We start from the raw sequence: 17,388 nt of genomic DNA, 5'->3' as shown, positions 1-17,388 counted from the left end.
CCAATCACTCCTGTGAGGTACAGAGCAGTTCTCGTCCTGACCATTTTACAGGTGGAGTGACTGAGGCACGGAGAGGCGGAGCGCCTTGCAAAAACACCGCCGGGTAAAATTCACCCCTGTGCAAAGGGCCGTTTAAATCACTAATTGATTTTGCTACATGCAGAACATGGAGGCAAAATTCACGTGCCCTAATTAAGGTCTATTGAAGCGGTTTGCGAGACTTTTTTCTCATGACCCGGTTGAAGAAAATTGTTGATGCTGCGACCCGACAGAATTGGACTGGACCGCGGGTTCCAGGGTGGGGCAGGTTCCCAGCCAATGGGAGTGCGGGGCTAGTGCTCGGGGCAGGGGCAGTGCATGGAGGCATGTGTACTCCCCCCCATCTAGGAGCCGGGCCTGCTGCCGGCCGCGTCTGGGGTGCAGCACAGTCTGCGGTGTCAGGACAGGCGGGGAGCTGCCTTAGCGCCCCCACTTCTCACCTGATCCCCCTGCAGCCACGAGACCCAGCGCCCGACATTCCACCGCCCAGTGCTGGGTCACGACCATCATCTGAAAACCCCTGCCCTGTTCGGACAGCTTCATGTGACACGTGAGTGCTGCAAAGGGCTTATGCTGGCTGGCTGCTGGGGCTGCCTGCCACCCATAAGCACCAAAGCCGTTCAGTTGCTGTTGTGTCACTTCGCAGCCGGGCGAGTGGCTCGCAAGCTCAGTGCTGAGCAAGTGTGCTTGCCCCATAGGACAAGCATAAAGCGCAGGTCCCAGGGATGCAACAGAGGTGGGGCTCTGCTTTCCTCCGCTCCCTCTTCCCTCCCCAGCGGTGACCACCAACAACACTCAGCTGATAGCAGAAAAAAGGGTAGAACTCGGGACCAGAGCGCGGTGACATTTTTCAGCCGAACCATTTTATTTTAACCGAAAAGCCCGCAGATTCAGTTCGACCCAAACGTTTTGTGAATTGATATCAGTTGCCACTTCGAATGGGGGAAAGAAAGAAAGAAAGAAAGAAAGAAAGAAAGAAAGAAAGAAAGAAAGAAAGAAAGAAAGAAAGAAAGAAAGAAAGAAAGAAAGAAAGAAAGAAAAAGAGAAAGAAAGAAAGAAAAAGAACCGAGGCACCTCGTTTTCCATCCTTGTACTTTCTACTGAACCCTCTGTTTTTCCTCCACACTTTCTTGGCATCCACAGGCTACCTAGGCGAGTGATGCTGTGAGTTTGCACGTCCGCTCCCTGTCCTGCTCCGTGTAAGGCAGTCAGCATCCTGACATGTTTTCTCTCCTCTCTTTCTCCCCGTTCCTCTCTATTTATCTCTGGCTACCAGACATTAAAGATTGATCTGTTGCATGTGTCTCAAAGTGGTATTTGACTGTATGCATGGAAACAGGCCTGTCAGCATTGTCAGCGCCGAATAACAAATCCCAGAGACGGAGAAAGCAAGCCGCTCTCTCCTGCCTCCAGCGCGGGGGGCGGGTATCCTGCAGGAAGGCACTAAAGTGACGGGAGGGAAAAGCAATTCTTCAAGCCGCGCTCTAATTTGAGCAACCCCTCCCCAGCGCTGGAAGAGCACGCTTCCCTCACCTGCCTCTCACAAACCCGGTGCCCGCCCGAGCCGCACTTCAGCAGATAATGAGTACGAGTTTAAAAAACTTAGACCCTCTTCCCGCAAGCTGGTGACTGACACAAATGGAGTTCATATTTAATCATCTGTTAACTCGTTGTCTATTATAGCTCTTTAATAGCACCATAGATATTCTTAATGAAGCATGATTTAAGGTATTTACAGCTCCAGGACCGACAGACATCACTCACAGTGTGCAGGTAATGAGGCGTAAAACAGCTCTCGAAACCGTAAAAATGGGAAGGGGAAGGGGGGAGAGATCAGGCGAGGAGGTAGAGGCTGAATTGTTCCAAGGTTTGTTTTAAAATGTTTAGGCATTTAAAGTCATTTGAGCTTTTCAGAGGTGTCTGCTTGCGCAGGGTTCGCCCATTACCACAGCCGCGTGGCTCCCATCACGCCGGAGGAGTTCATGGCATCAGTAGCTCTTGCATGGGGATGGGCCACCCCCTGCTTTCTCACGCAGCCGTGCGGCACGGCCACACAGGGGAAATAGGGCTGGATGGCTCCAGGAACCGGCTCTCCGACAGCCCCAGCTGGGATGAAGAGAGACATTTTGTTCTGTTATGTAACTGTGTGGCGCCAGCAGGCGGAATTGAACCCGTGAACCTCTGGAGCGTAGCGCATGAGCCTCTGATGCAGGGGTGGGGAACCTACGGCCGGGGAGTGGATCTGGTCCCCGAGGGCCAGGGCTCCTTCCAGCATTGGGGAGCTGGTACTTCAGCTCTGTGGCGCCCCCTGCTGCCCGGACCTGGCCCCTCCACGCCGCTCCCGCACCCTGCCTCCTGCCCAGACCCCACCCCCAGCCTGCTCCCGCACCCTGCCTCCTGCCCAGACCCCACCTCCAGCCTGCTCCCGCACCCTGCCTCCTGCCCAGACCCCACCCCCAGCCTGCTCCCGCACCCTGCCTCCTGCCCAGACCCCACCCCCAGCCTGCTCCCGCACCCTGCCTCCTGCCCAGACCCCACCCCCAGCCTGCTCCCGCACCCTGCCTCCTGCCCAGACCCACCCCCATACTTCTGACTTCATTTTTGGCCCCACCCCAGAAGGTCGGGGGGGCATAAAATCCTGGGGCCCCCAGGCTCTGGTATATGAGGGGAATGTGGGTTTGGTATATATATCTATATATATTGCTTTTCACTTTTGTGTGGCCCCCAACTGATTTTTCTGTGGGTCAGCAGCCCCTGACCCCAAAAAAGTTTCCCCACCCCTGTGCTAATGCTCAGGCTGTGGGGCACACTGTAAGTGGTCCCAGTGCCGCTCAGTGGGTGGTGCCCCGAACCCAGCAGGCTCAGTGGGTTACAGTTGCACCTTCGAAAGAGAAAGGAATAAAAATCTGTTCATAAGCTATTCCCAGCCCCCCCCCCCCCCCCCCCCCCCCGCCCGTACGAAGCCAGGGCCTGTCCCTCCTCCCCCTCCCCGTCTCATCCACTCCAAATCTTGTAGCTCCTAGGTGCTGACCCCAAAGGCCAGCTGTTCCAACAGGCAGAGCTCTGTCCGGCCACATCTCACTCTGGTGCTAGCAGAGGGGCTGACAGAATTGCCTAGCCTCTGGGCAAGCTGGGAGGGCCCCAGTGCCACACTCCCACAAGGGGGACCTCAGGAGGAAGGGGTGAGGGTAGGGATGGCCAGCCCTCAGCACCGCCCGGACCACGCTGTGCAGGGTGCCGGCAGCAATTTCAGCCATGAGCACCAGGCCCTTTTGAATTGCCAGGTCCCGGGGCCACTGCCCTCTTTGCCTTGCCCTGTGGGCAGGCCCGGGTGCTACTGCAGCAGAACCTCAATGCCAGAGCTATGCTGCTCCAGCGGCTGAGCCCACGGCAGCTGCACCGAGGCAGAAGGGGCTTTTCTGTCATGGTGGGAGCCCTGCTTCCCCTCGCGATGGTGACACGGCTGATGGAAGCTTTCCTCCCCTGACCTTAGGGGTGTGGGGTTTTCAAACGCCCTGAGCACTGTCGCTACGTGGGCAGAGCGTGGCAAGCCAGTGTGGCACCCAGTGAGATAACCGGAGCTCCAAGCAGGACCCTTCAGGTCTCTGCTGAAAGGTTGGCTGCGGTGCCACTGAGGGCTGGATCCTGGCTTTTCCCAGCTTAGCGCGCCCAAGGGTGAACTGGATTCACTGCGGCCTTGCACCTGTGCAGACGTCAGCCCTCACGCCACTGGCATCAGCATTGAACGCTCGCTCCAGCCCAGTGTGAACAACTGCAGCAGGCGTGAGGCAGGGAGCAATTGGGCCCCCAGGAACCTCCCCTGCCGAGCTGACCCCTTCCCTCGTGGCCGGGGAACAACAGTCCTTCGCGTCGCCTATTGTTTTCAAATGTCACCCCGCACTATCTCTTTTAAGCAGGACTCTGAAAATAATTTGTGACGGAGGTGCCATTTTGCATCAAAATATTTTTCAGAAAAATGTCAAATGTCACCAGTCGACGCGTCCTCTCGTGTGACAGAGATTGAGTTGGAAAGCCGGGCGCTGTCACCGGGGCTGCTCGCCTCCTGCCACCTCCTCCGGTTTTTAAAACACATCCACTTCATTTGGTGATTGAACGGGAACCCCGGGGACAAGGTAGCGTCCTCAATAATTAAACTGTTCCCCAGGCCGTCTCCTCAGGACACGGTGCAAATCACAACAGGGTGGAAGGGATCAGGAAGGAATGTTCTGGATCTCAGGAAAAGTGGGTCTCACATGGCCAGCTGAAGAAATGGCTGCCGCGGCCCCCGACCTCAGTTTGATTTTGGGTAGGTTTTTATTTTAACTCCTGGTTTCGCTGCCATTTAGTTAACGTCGTTTCTCTCCAGCACGTCTGTTTTAGCGGGGCCTAAGTTGTCCAATCACCCCGTTGTGCGTGTTAAAAGTGAGAGCGTGGGGTGGGCGGGGGGGACGAGAGCAGAATTGTCCCTTCCAGATTTTTATAGAGACTTTTTATTTCTGGAGAAATGCAAAGAATATGTTTGCCGTCATCATTATCAATTGCAGACAATTTAGCGCTGTTGTGAAGGAAGGCAGCCTCGCTTCCCAAGACAATCTTATTTTCCATCTCTGCTGCTTGGGTTTTAAGTATGATGTTGCATAGGCTGACTTTACCTTTTATAGACTGTGCCGGGAAAAGACTAAAAGAGGCAGATTCTGTTACAGCATAACTACCGGCTTGACAAAGCCTTGGCTGGGATGATTTAGTTGGGGTTGGTCCTGCATTAGGCTAGACTGGATAAGCTCCTGAGGTCTCTTCCAACCTTTGGATTTATAAACTCTGCTGCCTTCAGTATCTTTGCTCCAGATTCACCGCAGTGTAACTCATCAAAATCTGGCCCTAAATTGTTGTGATCATTGTGGAACCAACACTATTTTCCTGCCTTACCCCAATCTACCCACCCTTATTCTGTGGACTTGCACATTATGAAGTAATTTCATAGCCTGTTTCCATGGACAATCATTTGCTCTGAATGTGTTTACAGGAAAGGATAATAGCCATTTAAAAACACACACATACACACAAACTCGCACACCCCTTAATGAAACAGAGGGTGATGTTCTTCACCTCCCACTAACGTTTTATGGGAGTTAGGTTTGCATCTAGTGGCAATCTCTTCATGTTGCATACATGTATTCATCCAGCATTAGTATTAATAAGTCTCACAGATACCTACTAAGGGCACAGACCCCTTCCCTGAATGCTGTCTTTTTTCTTCTTTGATAACATTACCAGATGAATGTAACAATTGCTGTTTTACCAGAAGAAACTTAATAGTTCTCACTTGCTATGCAAAAAGAAGCCATTCTCTTTTGATACCAAATAAAGCCTTTTTCTATAGACTCAGTCTAAGAATAGACCACCAAACAAGTTTAGAGTCTGACTTTAATGATCCTGGATTAATCAATTATTATTAGACCATTAGACTGCATAAATATTTGGTTGGCTTAGCTCTGCCTCGTCCCTGGGGAGATGAGGGAGAGCAAACACAAATATTCTAGACTGGCTAACAAATGACTCAGCAGCACCAAAGATTGTGTTGGAATTCCAGTCTCGTATCAAATCAATGAAGTCTCCTTTAAGCATTTTACAGCAGAGGGAGGGGTTGGGGAGTGTGGTCTAGTGATTAGAGCAAAAGAGACTGTGCCAGGTTGCCTGGGTCATATTCACAAATATTACCATTTGGCTCCTTAGGCAGGACGGTCCACTTTTGTGTATCTTCTTTTAAACTGGGCTAATAATCCTGCCGTGAAACTTGAGTGGTTTAAAAAAAAGTGATTACAAATTCTATCAGCTCTACTCCTTATGTGTGTTTCGATTCCCATTGGCTTATTTCGCTCTTTCTCCTGTTTTTCCCTCCTATTAGCCACAGCAGAGGAACCTGGAATTCATAAAAATTGCTCGCTATGTGGACTTTTCATGAGCCAGAACAAACCCAGCTTGATTCTCAGCTCTCGGGCTGAGTTCCCTGCACTGGCACCTAAAAGGAAATATTTCTTTGCTCCTAAACCGGACAGACCTGATGGCTAGTTAGTGTATGGCCATGATCCAGACAGTGATGTGACCGTGGCATGTGGAGACATACCCAAGCTAGCTTTGATCTCGCTAGCTCAAGTATGATGATGCGATAGCACAAGCTTAGCTACTCACATACATAGCTCGGCTCCTGGGCGTGCGACTGCAGCTTCACAGTGGCTATTCTCGGAGCTGGCTCAGGTGCGTCTGCAACCACATCCCTCGTGGCAGAGTAGACGCACCAATCATGGAACCACCCACCAGAAATAGGCCTTGTGTGCTCATTTGGGAGGCAGCGTCAGTTTCCTGATTCACCGCTGACTTCCTCCGTGGCCTAAGCCAGCTCTTTAACCCAAGGCTTTTCAAACTCTAGGACACGGTTTGTAAGAGCAAGTTGCTAGCTGGCTACAAGCTGCTTTGTTTACCTGCACCTCTGCAGGTACGGGTCATGAGAGCTCCCGTTGGCTGTGGCTCACCGTTCCCAGCCAATAGGAGCTGCAGAAAGCGGTGCGGACTGGGATGCCACTTCCTGCAGCTCCCATTGGCTGGGAACAGCGAGCCACAGCCAATGGGAGCTGTCATGACCTGGACCTGCAGAGTCACAGGTAAACAAAGTAGCTCGTGGCCAGCTAGCAGCTTGCACTTACAAGCCACGACTCAGAGTTTGAAAATCCCTGCCATCTCTCTGTGCCTCAATTCCCCATGTGTAAAATGGGGATAATAACAGAGAGGGATGTTGGGAGGATAGGTACATGAACAGTGGTGAGCTGCTGAGATACTCGAGTAAGGGGACACGAATGCATCCAATAAACAGGTGGCTTTTCAGGGTATAACTCTTTGAAGTTTGCCAAACTCCAAGAATTCCTGATGGTACGCGCCCGCGGGTACTGAGAGCGGTGCGCTAGCTGTCCCAAAGGTTGCTCGGTGTCAAATGCTTTTGCCGTTATGGAAGGCAAATGCAGGAGCACAAGCAGAGTCATTATTTCAATGGGGGAGGGAACTGGAACGTGATCTAGCCCTGGTAGATATCAGATGTCGCCAAAGCGTATTTATGCTCTTTGACAGGAGCAAGGTGTAGACTGGGTGCGAAACCCGTCTACTCGGCTTAGCAGGACAGCTTGTAAGTCTCTGGGCGAGATGGGGGGAAATGGTGGATCCGTGGTTTCTCCCCACCTCAGTCTGGCGCGTCAGTTGGAAGGACAAATGAACCCAACGTTTCAAAGCGAAGTTAGGCCTGCTGCATTGAGCCCTGCTTTGCATCACGCATAGACTCATAGAATTTAAGGTCAGAAGGGACCATTATGATCATCTAGTCTGACCCCCTGCACAATACAGGCCACAGAATCTCACCCACCCCCTCCTAGAATAATCCTCTCACCTATATCTCAGATATTGAAGTCCTTAAATGATGGTTTAAAGACCGCAAGATGCAGAGAATCCTCCAGCAAGTGACCCATGCCCCCATGCTACAAAGGAAGGCGAAAAACCTCCAGGGCCTCTGCCAATCTACCCGGGAGGAAAATTCCTTCACAACCCCAAATATGGTGATCAGCTGAACCCTGAGCATGTGGGCAAGACTCACCAGCCAGACACCCAGGAAAAGTTTTCTATAGTAACTCCTATCATACCTCCATTGGCCTATTTACCACTGATAGTGAAAGGTCAATTAGTTACCAAGATCATGTTCTCTCATCAAGAACGGACAGGCAAACTATGCGTTTTGCATGAGTTTTTCTAAAATGGCTCAGATTTACCCCAAAGTGCTTTCTCCCGGCCATTCCTCTCCCCAAATATTCTGTGTTCACCGCTTCCTTCCAGAACAACCCCTCCGCCCCACGTGTGTGTGTGTGTGTGTGTGTGTGTGTGTGTGTGTGTGTGTGTGACAATTCACAGCTCTTAGAGATGGCAGTCTGTTTATTTAATTGCTCCAGTTTTCAGGCTGCAGTCTGGGGTCAGTCTGTTTAAACTGTCCCTCTCTAAGGAGTCAAACCGTCCTTGTGTTGCAAGCCTAGGGTCTGACTCATTCCTTTGCATTGTTCAGTTGCCAGCAGAAATGCGCTAGGCTGTGCACGTGTGGCCGTTCCATGGTGCGCTTGTTACCTAGGAAACCACTAGCTCTACATGTGTGTTGCTTAACACCCTGTTTGCTTTCATTTGGATAAAGCTTTAATTCCTGTGCAGCCCTGTCTCCTCTGGATCTCTCTGGCAGCATAGCCTCAATACATTAATCTCCCCTCCCTACCCCAATCCTCCCTGCCTACCATGCGCTCTCAGGTTCCTACAAAGCCCTTGCGCGCTCAAGTTTCCAAAAGTATGGCTGATCTGAACAGCTCATGCTTTAAGAAAACGATAATTATATATAGAGCTGCTTCCCCCCCAGATGCAATTAACAGCGAAAACGTGATGCTTAGACTTTCCATCATCAAAGCACGCACCAGACGGGAACTAATTAATTCTTCCCTCTCCCCATCACAGGTTGGCAGTTCGGTGTTACCCCTATTTTACAGATTGGGAAACTGAGTCACACAGCAGTCTGAGTGGTGGGACCTTTGTGGGGATGCACAACTGACGCTATAGAGTTCAAAGAATGACCCTGGTTTGACATGGGTCCATCTCCTACAATCATAGGAGCATATGGGATAGAGAAGAAGTTTCAGGTACTAGACTAGGGGTACATCTACACTGCACAGCTATTTGGGGATACTAGAGGTATCCCGAAATAGCTCCCCCGTATCTACACAACCCGCCCGTTATTTCAAAATATTTTAAAAAATAACAGGCACACTATTTCACCATCCCAGTAAACCTTGTTGCACGAGGAATAAGGGCTCGAAATAGCGCGTTATTTTGAAATAGATTTGAAATAAGATATACAATTTGCGCTACGCAAATTGCGTATCTTATTTCACGCTTAGGGTGCTGTGTAGACACACCCGAGGACTCTATTCTGTTCTTGCCACTGACTTCTAGAGTGATCACGACAGAGTCATGCCATTAGTCAAGGGACGTCCATAAATATCCCATCGCGTTTGGAAAAACACACTGAGAAGAGATGATGCCCCTTGTACAAGGAGAGCGGAATATCTGCTTCCGCACATGCTACTCTCAAGTAATTCCATCTGGAATATCACCAGGAATCCCCTGGGCTTCTCTTCCCACCTGTGTAGACACAATATATCCTGAGCCCCAAGGCCACACAGAGCAAAGCAATGGCAGAACAGGGAGGGCTCTGGCCAAGCAGGCAGCTTGCAGGTGTAAGGCCGTTAGCTCTCTGGGTTCGTTAGCACTGAAAAGGAAAGGGAGAGAGCGCTATGGAAAGCTGAAACATTTATTTGCAGAACTAAAGAATTAGGGGTCATAGAGAGGAAATAGCTTTTTCCTTCCTCTTGCCCTCCCTTCACCGTCTGCAGAAACCATGCAGGTTCCTTCTGAGATGCCAAAGGATTGAAGAGTTTTCTGATTGAAACCGAGTCCCCTCCTCTCCGGTAATCGCTTGGATGTATTCATGGTCAGAAAGCAGAGCAGCTCCTGCTTCACTCTGGACTGATTCCCTCTCTGGAGTCTTGACAGGTGCTAATGCCGTTAGCCCATGTCCAATCTGGGGTGAAAAAAAAAAACAAATCCACCAGCATCTGGGCTTCCGTGTCATTGGCAGGCTGGTGCACCACCAGCTTAAAATGCCAGAACCCCTTTGCCTGTGCTCAGTGTGCAACGACAGTAACTTTGAGAAAGTCTCAGAGAGGTAGCCTTAACAAAACACAAAATGATGTAGCACTTTAAAGACTAGCAAGATGGTTTATTAGGTGATGAGCTTTCATGGGCCAGACCCACTTCCTCAGATCAAATAGTGGAAGAAAATTGACACAACCATATATACCAAAGGATACAATTAAAAAAATGAACACATATGAAAAGGACAAATCAAATTTCAGAGCAGAAGGGGAATGGGGAAGGGAGGTAAATGTCTGTGAGCTAATGATATTAGAGGTGATAATTGGGGAAGCTGTCTTTGTAATGGGTAAGATAATTAATGTCTTTGTTTAGACCAAATCAACAAGCAGGAGACCTTTGGACCATAGGCCTGGTCTACACTAGGACCTTATTCTGAAATATCCCCCTCCCCATTCAAATTAGTAAGAAGTGCATCCACACTACCACGCCCATTATTCTGGAATAAGGGGTGGCAGAATTCGATCTCTGTACTCCTGCTTTTCATTAAGAATAACCTAATTCCGAACTTGTGAGTCCCAAATAACATTAGTGTGGCCATTCCGGTGCCAACGCAGCTCCCCTGTGTTATTCCCTGAGTCCAAGGTAGTGCGTCCACATTAACGGAGCCTCTCTGGGACTCATTTCGATGCTTCCCCGTAGCGAGGACACGCAAGTTCGAATTTGTTAAATCGGGAGTTCATAAGTCGAATTTAGTAAATCTGAAATAATTTCCTGGTGTAGATGTGGCTTTAGAGCAGGGCTGGGGAAACTTTTTTGGGTCAAGGACTGCTGACCCACAGAAAAATCAGTTGGGGGCTGCACACAAGTGAGAAGCAAAGTGAGACGCTTCTGACTGAGTCTAGCAGGGGCCAGGCTAGTAGATTTTGTGTGCTCCAGCCCAGGGGGATGGGAGACTGGGGGCGGGGGGCAGCGCACCAGCATGGGCTCCCCAATGCTGAGCCTCAGGGGCCAGATCCAGGCAAGCTGGCAGCCACATCCGGCCCCCGGGCCTGAGTTCCCCATCCCTGCCTTAGAGACTGACAGAAATATTTAGAATCGTGAGCTTTTGTGGGTAAAATCCACTTCATCAGATGAATTGGAGTGGAAATAACAGAAAACAATATCTATATTGTAGGACTTATATTCATGAGGCAAATTAAGTGGGCTGGGTGTGTCCCATTCATGTCTTTTGATGTGAACATGGACATGTTAGAGGCAGGAGAAATTGGCTTTGTAATGTGCCAACCCGATAATGTCATCTAGACATTATTGTAAAGTTACATTAATGTAACTTCTAGAGTGAGCCTAGGTTGGGTTTAAAACTCTGGTGTGGTGCTGTTATAGGTGCAAGCATGGACTGGTTACAAGGGCTGCCTGCGAGTGAGGCTATGTCTACACTCGCGGCTTCTTGCGCAATAAATATGCAAATGAGACTAAGCATGGAATATTGCTGAGCCTCATTTGCATACCTAATAAGCCACCATTTTTGCAGAAGAGACTCTTGCACCAGAAGGAGGGGCTCTTGGTCAGACTTCAAACAAACTTGGCATCTTCAGGCTTCCTGAGGATCTCCACACATCCCAATCCTCAGCAGGCACTGGGGTGTCCTGGGTCTCTGGAACTGCTGAGCTGGAAGACTGTCACAGAGGCGGCAGTCAGCCTGTGTAACTCACGAGTAATGACCCCAAAGCACAGTCCGGGGGGTTGGTAGAACTTGTGAAGAGCATCCGTAGCTGAGCCAAGCTGTTTGCAGTTCACCTTTTGCTGCTAATTGCTTGGACGTGGTTTCTGCATGGTGCACATGACATGCACGTGACTGTCAGTTCCTTTGGCACGATAAATGGGTCTGGTAAGGTTGAAATGTGCCCCTGGAAATCCTTCTCTGGGTGAATCCAGCAGCTACTGAGTTGGTATAAGTGTCCTTCTCCCAGCCCAGATGGTAGGGAGTGTGACGTAGTGGGGGTACCTGGCTGGTTTCTATGCTGCTGGCTCTGGGGTAACCCCCACTGGCTGCCATGGGTACCACGACCCAGCAAAACAGGATGAGTCACTATGCAAACCAGTAGGGCCAGACACCCCCCATGGAGAGGAACAAAGGAAGGTGGAATGCTGCCCTGGCTGGGGGGCAGGGCTGGAAGAGAGTTAGTTAGTTCCTGGCTGGAAGGCAGGGAAGAAGGAGCTGGGGAGGGGGGCTGGGACTCCCCTATCTCAAGGGGGGCACTGAGGCCTCTTAGCCCCAGTTCCTGTAACCAGATTACATCTGTGCTGCGCTGTGCTGGAGGAACAATAAACAACCTCCATTCTACTGGCTGGTGAAGTCTGTTCATGCCATTTCGGGGTGCAGGAGATGGGAAAACCCCGACGCGTCGTCACAGGGAGCATCCCTGAATCCATGCACGGCAAGTAGAGCCAAAGAGCCCAAACCTGTCAGTTTAAAACAAACAAAAGGCAGTATTTCTTCATGCAGCGCACAACCTGTGGAACTCCTTGCCAGAGGATGTGGTAAAGACTAGGACTTTAACAGGGTTCAAAAAAGGGCTAGATACATTCATGGAAGTTAGGTCCATCAATGGCTATTAGCCAGGATGGATAGGAATGATGTCCCTAGCCTCTGTTTGTCAGAGGCTGGGAATGGACAACAGGGGATGGGCCACTGGATGATTTCCTGTTGTGTTCCCACCCCCTGGGGCACCTGGCATTGACAGGATACTGGGCTAGATGGACCTGTGGTCTGACCCAATATGGCCGTCCTTATGTTCTTAAAACAGCAGGACTAAAGGTCCTACACGGTCCTAGGGTATGAGGAGAACCAAAGTAATTAAATCCCCCTCCACCCATTGCCTCTATCCCTGTCCCAAGTGGAGAGAGAAAGTCACTATGAATCTGGCCCTGACTCTGTTGATCTAAGGCCGGGTACTGCACTGCGCCCTGCCATCAGCCTGAGTTAACTACACCCTGCTGGGGAGCAGAGGAAGGATCATGCCCTTGTTGTTTAATCCTTCTTGGCTCCTTACCAGGAACCATTTGCCTCGTTCCCCCCTCCCTCGGGGCAAACCCAGGTTCAGAGCAATCAGTCCTGCTACGTCGGAATGAAGTGAGGGGGAGGGGAGAAAACCCCCACCCATAGTGGGGATGGAGCTTGCCTGTCACTGAGAGAACCCCTCTTCCCTCACGCCGACGGGCCTCGCCGGACCAGCCCAAAGCTCTGCGTAATGCCGCCTCGATAGGCCACAATCTGTACCGAATTCTGAGCCTGCTGTTAACTTCACTCGCACTCTATTCTCGTGTTTGCTGTTATTTTTTAACACTTTTTTTTTTTGCACAAAAGCACTATCCTCTCCCCAGAGCCTGCCTATAGCGAAGGCATGGTCTGTACAACTGCAATTATTTCGAAGAACAGATGGAGCGAGGAGCGGAAAGTCTGTTAATAGTAATAGAAATGCTACATGTTAACCTGGACAGCACACAATGACAGTCCCATGACTACACGTTCTGTTCCCACCAGCTGGGCGCCGAAGTAGAAGCAAGAGATTCACAAACACAGCATTCAGCCACGTACCCACCTAAAGTTAGAACTCAAATTCCTTCACACTTGCAGCCTGGGAATTTTCCTCCCTTCCATAAGCTCCAGTTTTAGTGTTGCCATCCAATATTTTCATTGTATATTTCGGGCGGCATCTGCTAGCGCAGAGCAGCAGACAGTGTGGGGCGGAATGGGTTAGCAGTCAGAACACAGTCCTGGGAACAATGCACCCTCTAATCTTTTCCATCTATGTGTGGAATAAATTTGTTTATGTGCACCGAGGCCTGTGTGAATGTGCACCACCGAAAACACAAACCTAGTTGTGGGCACTCTGCTAATCAGCTAGGCAGCTTTTGAATCTCTCCTGGATGACTGCACACGTGCCCAGCTTACAGGGAACCCTGCCTGGGAACCAAGAATTGCCAGAGTTGAATCCCTCATCTGAACTTTGGTCTGTTCCTGGGAACTTGCCTTGTAGCATCAGGCTTTTAAGATCTTCGGGGCTTTGGTCTACCCACAGTCTTGCATCAGAGGAATTGAACCAGATTAGTAAAGTCAGCACAAACCCGTCTGGACACCCATAGTCTGAACGATTTATTTAGATTTAGCTGCAATCTGGTCCTAATCGATTTATTAAGATACCCTAAGTGTCCACACGGTGTTTTGCTCTGTTCCAGCTAAAACCCTTCATGTTCGCACCTGAAACTCAGCCAGCACAGACCTGCCATTAGAAGATCCCAGAGCTGCCTGGTCATGCTCTTTATCTCAAGTGCAATTGCTGAAGCTAACATGCCATAATATTACTATTCATTTGTATGGTGGTAGCACCTAGGAGCTCCAGCCAGGAGCGGGGACCTCTGCCTGGGATTGTTCCATAGCAGCAAGGAGATTGAGCTCCGCCGCTCTTGTTCCTTTCAGTGGGAGTCACGTGGCTACATTTCTTAGCCAGAGTCAGAACTGTCGCCCCTCAGGCGCGCTGTGGAATTGGTGCCACCAGCCTGCGACGTTGCTGCGTGGACCCATCGTGCGCTCTTATTAGCCTGTTTGCATTACGTATTGTGTGAGCTTTAATCATGGGCGGTGGGTGAACACACAGATGGGGAAGGCAAACCCTCAGCCCCGCCTCTTATGCCCAAGGCCCATCCCCATGGGAAGCCAAGCCCATCGAAAGGGCAGCTCCCCCCTCCCCACCACCGCAGCGGCAGACCTCCAGGCTCCCACATGAGCCTCCCCATCCCTGGAGCATGGGGAAGGTCCACTGCCTCAGCACCGCTGAAGCCCGAGAGATGGGCTAAGGCTGGGGGCAGAGTGTGGATGGGGCCAAGCCTTCCTGTTTGAGAAGGCATAGCCTTCCCTCACTTCCTATGCCCCCCACCCATGGCCTAAGTGGTCTAAGTCAGTGTTCGTTAAACTGTGTTCTGTGGCAGTCGGCGGTGTGCCACGGAGAACAATAGAATTCAAAATGGCCACCCTTAAAGGTGCAGGCAACCTTTTTTTTCCATCAATAACTTTCCCCCAACCCTTTTTCCCCTCTAACCTTTTTTTTATCAACAAAAAATCCTTGGTGTTCCTCATAAAAAAAATTATTGTTTGTTGTTCCTCAGTCTTAAAAAGTTTAAGAAACACTGGTATAAGTGTTTGCAGGATCGTCTGGAACTCCGTGTCCTGCCAAGTCCACTGAGCTCTGTGGATTTCCTTTGCTCAGCATCCAGAAGCCATGTCAGATCCAGTCCAGAAGGCAGGGATGAAACTTTTGTTGCTGTCTATCCACTGGCGGGATCAAGATGCCTGTAGGTTGGGACAGGTGTCCACATAGTAAGAACCACCACTGCTCGATTAGGTCTACACTACAGGGTTTTTGCGCAAAAACTCACAGAGCGTCCACACCTCAAGCACAGTTTTGTGCAAATAAAATGAAAGAACAGAGGGGGGTTTTCCGGTGTAGGGGTTCCTCCTTCTACTAGGAATAATTCCTTTTTGCACAAGAGCTCTTCTTGTGCCCAGTTGATTAATTTAGTCTGTGTTTTGTTTAGTTGGCAGGGAGATTTCCCCCTCCTCCCCCTGATATCCTGGCTGTTCACACAGCCGACAAGCAGGGCTTGTGAGATTCTGCCTCTGAGATCAGCCTCTAGCCATCCCGTCCCTCATTTCCAGTGCCAAACTCTGTGCGGAAAGCCCCTTGTGTCACGGCACGTCTCTCTGTGCAGCTCTGCTGTAGGATGTGGTCAGCGAGTGGCTGGGGAAAATTCTCGCCGGTGCCTTGTCTTTGGACAGATGACAAAAGCCCATTTTTCCTTGGCAAGTTCCTGGAGGAAGTTTCAGCCCCGAGGAATGAAATGTCAGGAGAAGGAATCCAGGCTTTAGCATGCAGCCCTCGGCAACAGGAACCATCACCTTTTTACGGCTCATTTCGTTTGAGGGTCGCACGCCAGTTAACTCTTACAGTGGGGGAGAAAGGGAAACTATTGTGCTGGGGAAAGTCCTGGACTGATGTCTGTGAGGGTGATGTTCCTCAGGACAGACACAATATGGCAAGAGGCAGACTCTGTCCTGACCTGTGAGTAACTCTCCCCCCTGGGGGCACCTACACAGCCCAGCCTACACAGCCCAACTTGAGTCCCACAGGAGTGGGTTGCAACAGCCGTGAGGAACGCGCCACACAGGGGTGAGACTGGGCTAGTGAGCAGAGCACAGGCCCAACGTGCCTGCTGGGATTGTAGTGCCCACCCTGACACTTCAACAGAGATAACAGCAGAGAATCCCAAAAGCCGTGTCCAGACTCAGGGGTTCTTTCGAAAAAAGTAGCCTTTTTTCGAAAGAACTTCCCCTGCGTCCAGACTCAAGCCGCGTTCTTTCGAAATTATTTCGAAAGAACGCGGCTTTTCTTTCGATGGTGGTAAACCTCAATTTACGAGGAAGAACGCCTTCTTTCGAAAGTTCCTCTTTTGAAAGAAGGCGTTCTTCAATGTAAAGAGGCCGTCTTCGAAAGAGAGCATCCAGACTCGCTGGGTGCTCTCTTTCGAAAAAGCGGATTTCTCTTTCGAAAGATCCGCCTGCAGTCTAGACATAGCCAAAGTCCCAGGTCACAGTCTGATTTGCCTTCTCCCCTAAGAACTCTTCCCTCCCGCTGAACTGTGAAAGCACTGCAGGCCTGCATATGTCAAAGCTTAGGGGTGTGTTTTTTTTTATATTTCAGAATAAGAAGTACGTGCTGATCATGGCTGATCCAGATGCCCCCAGCAGAGCTAATCCAAAATATCGTTTCTGGAGACACTGGGTGGTCATTGACATCAAAGTGAGTACAGAGCCTATTTTCCTCTTCTCTCTCTGACCTAAGATCATACCAGAGACCTAGCAATGTTGCTCAATACTTTCATTTCACTTTTTCCTCCAGCCAGAACTTAGCCCGAGTTGAAATCAGGGATAATCATTCTTTTAAGTCACCAGGGTGGCACTGGGTTAGTTTGTGGGGGAGCCCCAAAAAGAGACTTTACAGGACTGTTTCTACTGAGTTTTGCTGATATTGAGATTGGTTCGCTATCTTCATCAATGATTTAGATACTGGCAAAGAGAGTATGCTTATAAAATGTGCGGCTGATACCCAGCTGGGAGGGGTTGCAAGTGCTTTGGAGGATAGGGTCATAATTCAAAATGATCTGGACAAACTAGAGGAATGGTCAGAGGTAAATAGGATGAAATTCAAGGAGGACAAATGCAAAGTCCTCCACTTATGGAGAAACCATCAGTTTCACACATACAAAATGGGAAGCGACTATCTAGGAAGGAGCACTGCAGAAAGGAATCTAGGGGGTCGTAGTGGACCACAAGCTAAATAGAGTCAACAATATTATACTGTGGCAAAAAAAAAGCAAACATGATATTCTAGGATGTATTAACAGGAGTGTTGTGAGCAAGACGTGAGAAATCATTCTTCCGCTCTGTTCTGATTAGGCCTCAGTTGGAGTATTGTGTCCAGTTCTGGGCCCCACAGTTCAGGAAAGATGGGAAGAAACTGGAGAGAATCCAGAGAAGAGCAACAAAAAAGATTAAAGGTCTAGAAA

General features: G+C 50.1%; 1 protein-coding gene across 4 annotated transcripts in view; it reads left to right on the top strand.

Moving 5' to 3' along the window:
• PEBP4 (phosphatidylethanolamine binding protein 4) overlaps nucleotides 1-17,388 on the top strand; it is a 259,035-nt gene that overhangs the window by 102,439 nt on the left and 139,208 nt on the right. For all 4 annotated transcript variants that reach the window (XM_089773858.1, XM_075910840.2, XM_075910835.2 and 1 more), the window contains one exon: nucleotides 16,524-16,622. In XM_089773858.1, the coding sequence (XP_089629984.1) occupies nucleotides 16,524-16,622 (99 nt within the window). The remainder of the gene's footprint in view (nucleotides 1-16,523; nucleotides 16,623-17,388) is intronic.

Source organism: Pelodiscus sinensis, chromosome 28 (genome assembly GCF_052426305.1).
Source record: "Pelodiscus sinensis isolate ZL-2025 chromosome 28, ASM5242630v1, whole genome shotgun sequence".
In the NCBI taxonomy this organism is placed as follows: domain Eukaryota; kingdom Metazoa; phylum Chordata; order Testudines; family Trionychidae; genus Pelodiscus; species Pelodiscus sinensis.
Note: the sequence above shows the minus strand (reverse complement) of the source record. Positions and strands in the feature narration are given on the sequence as shown.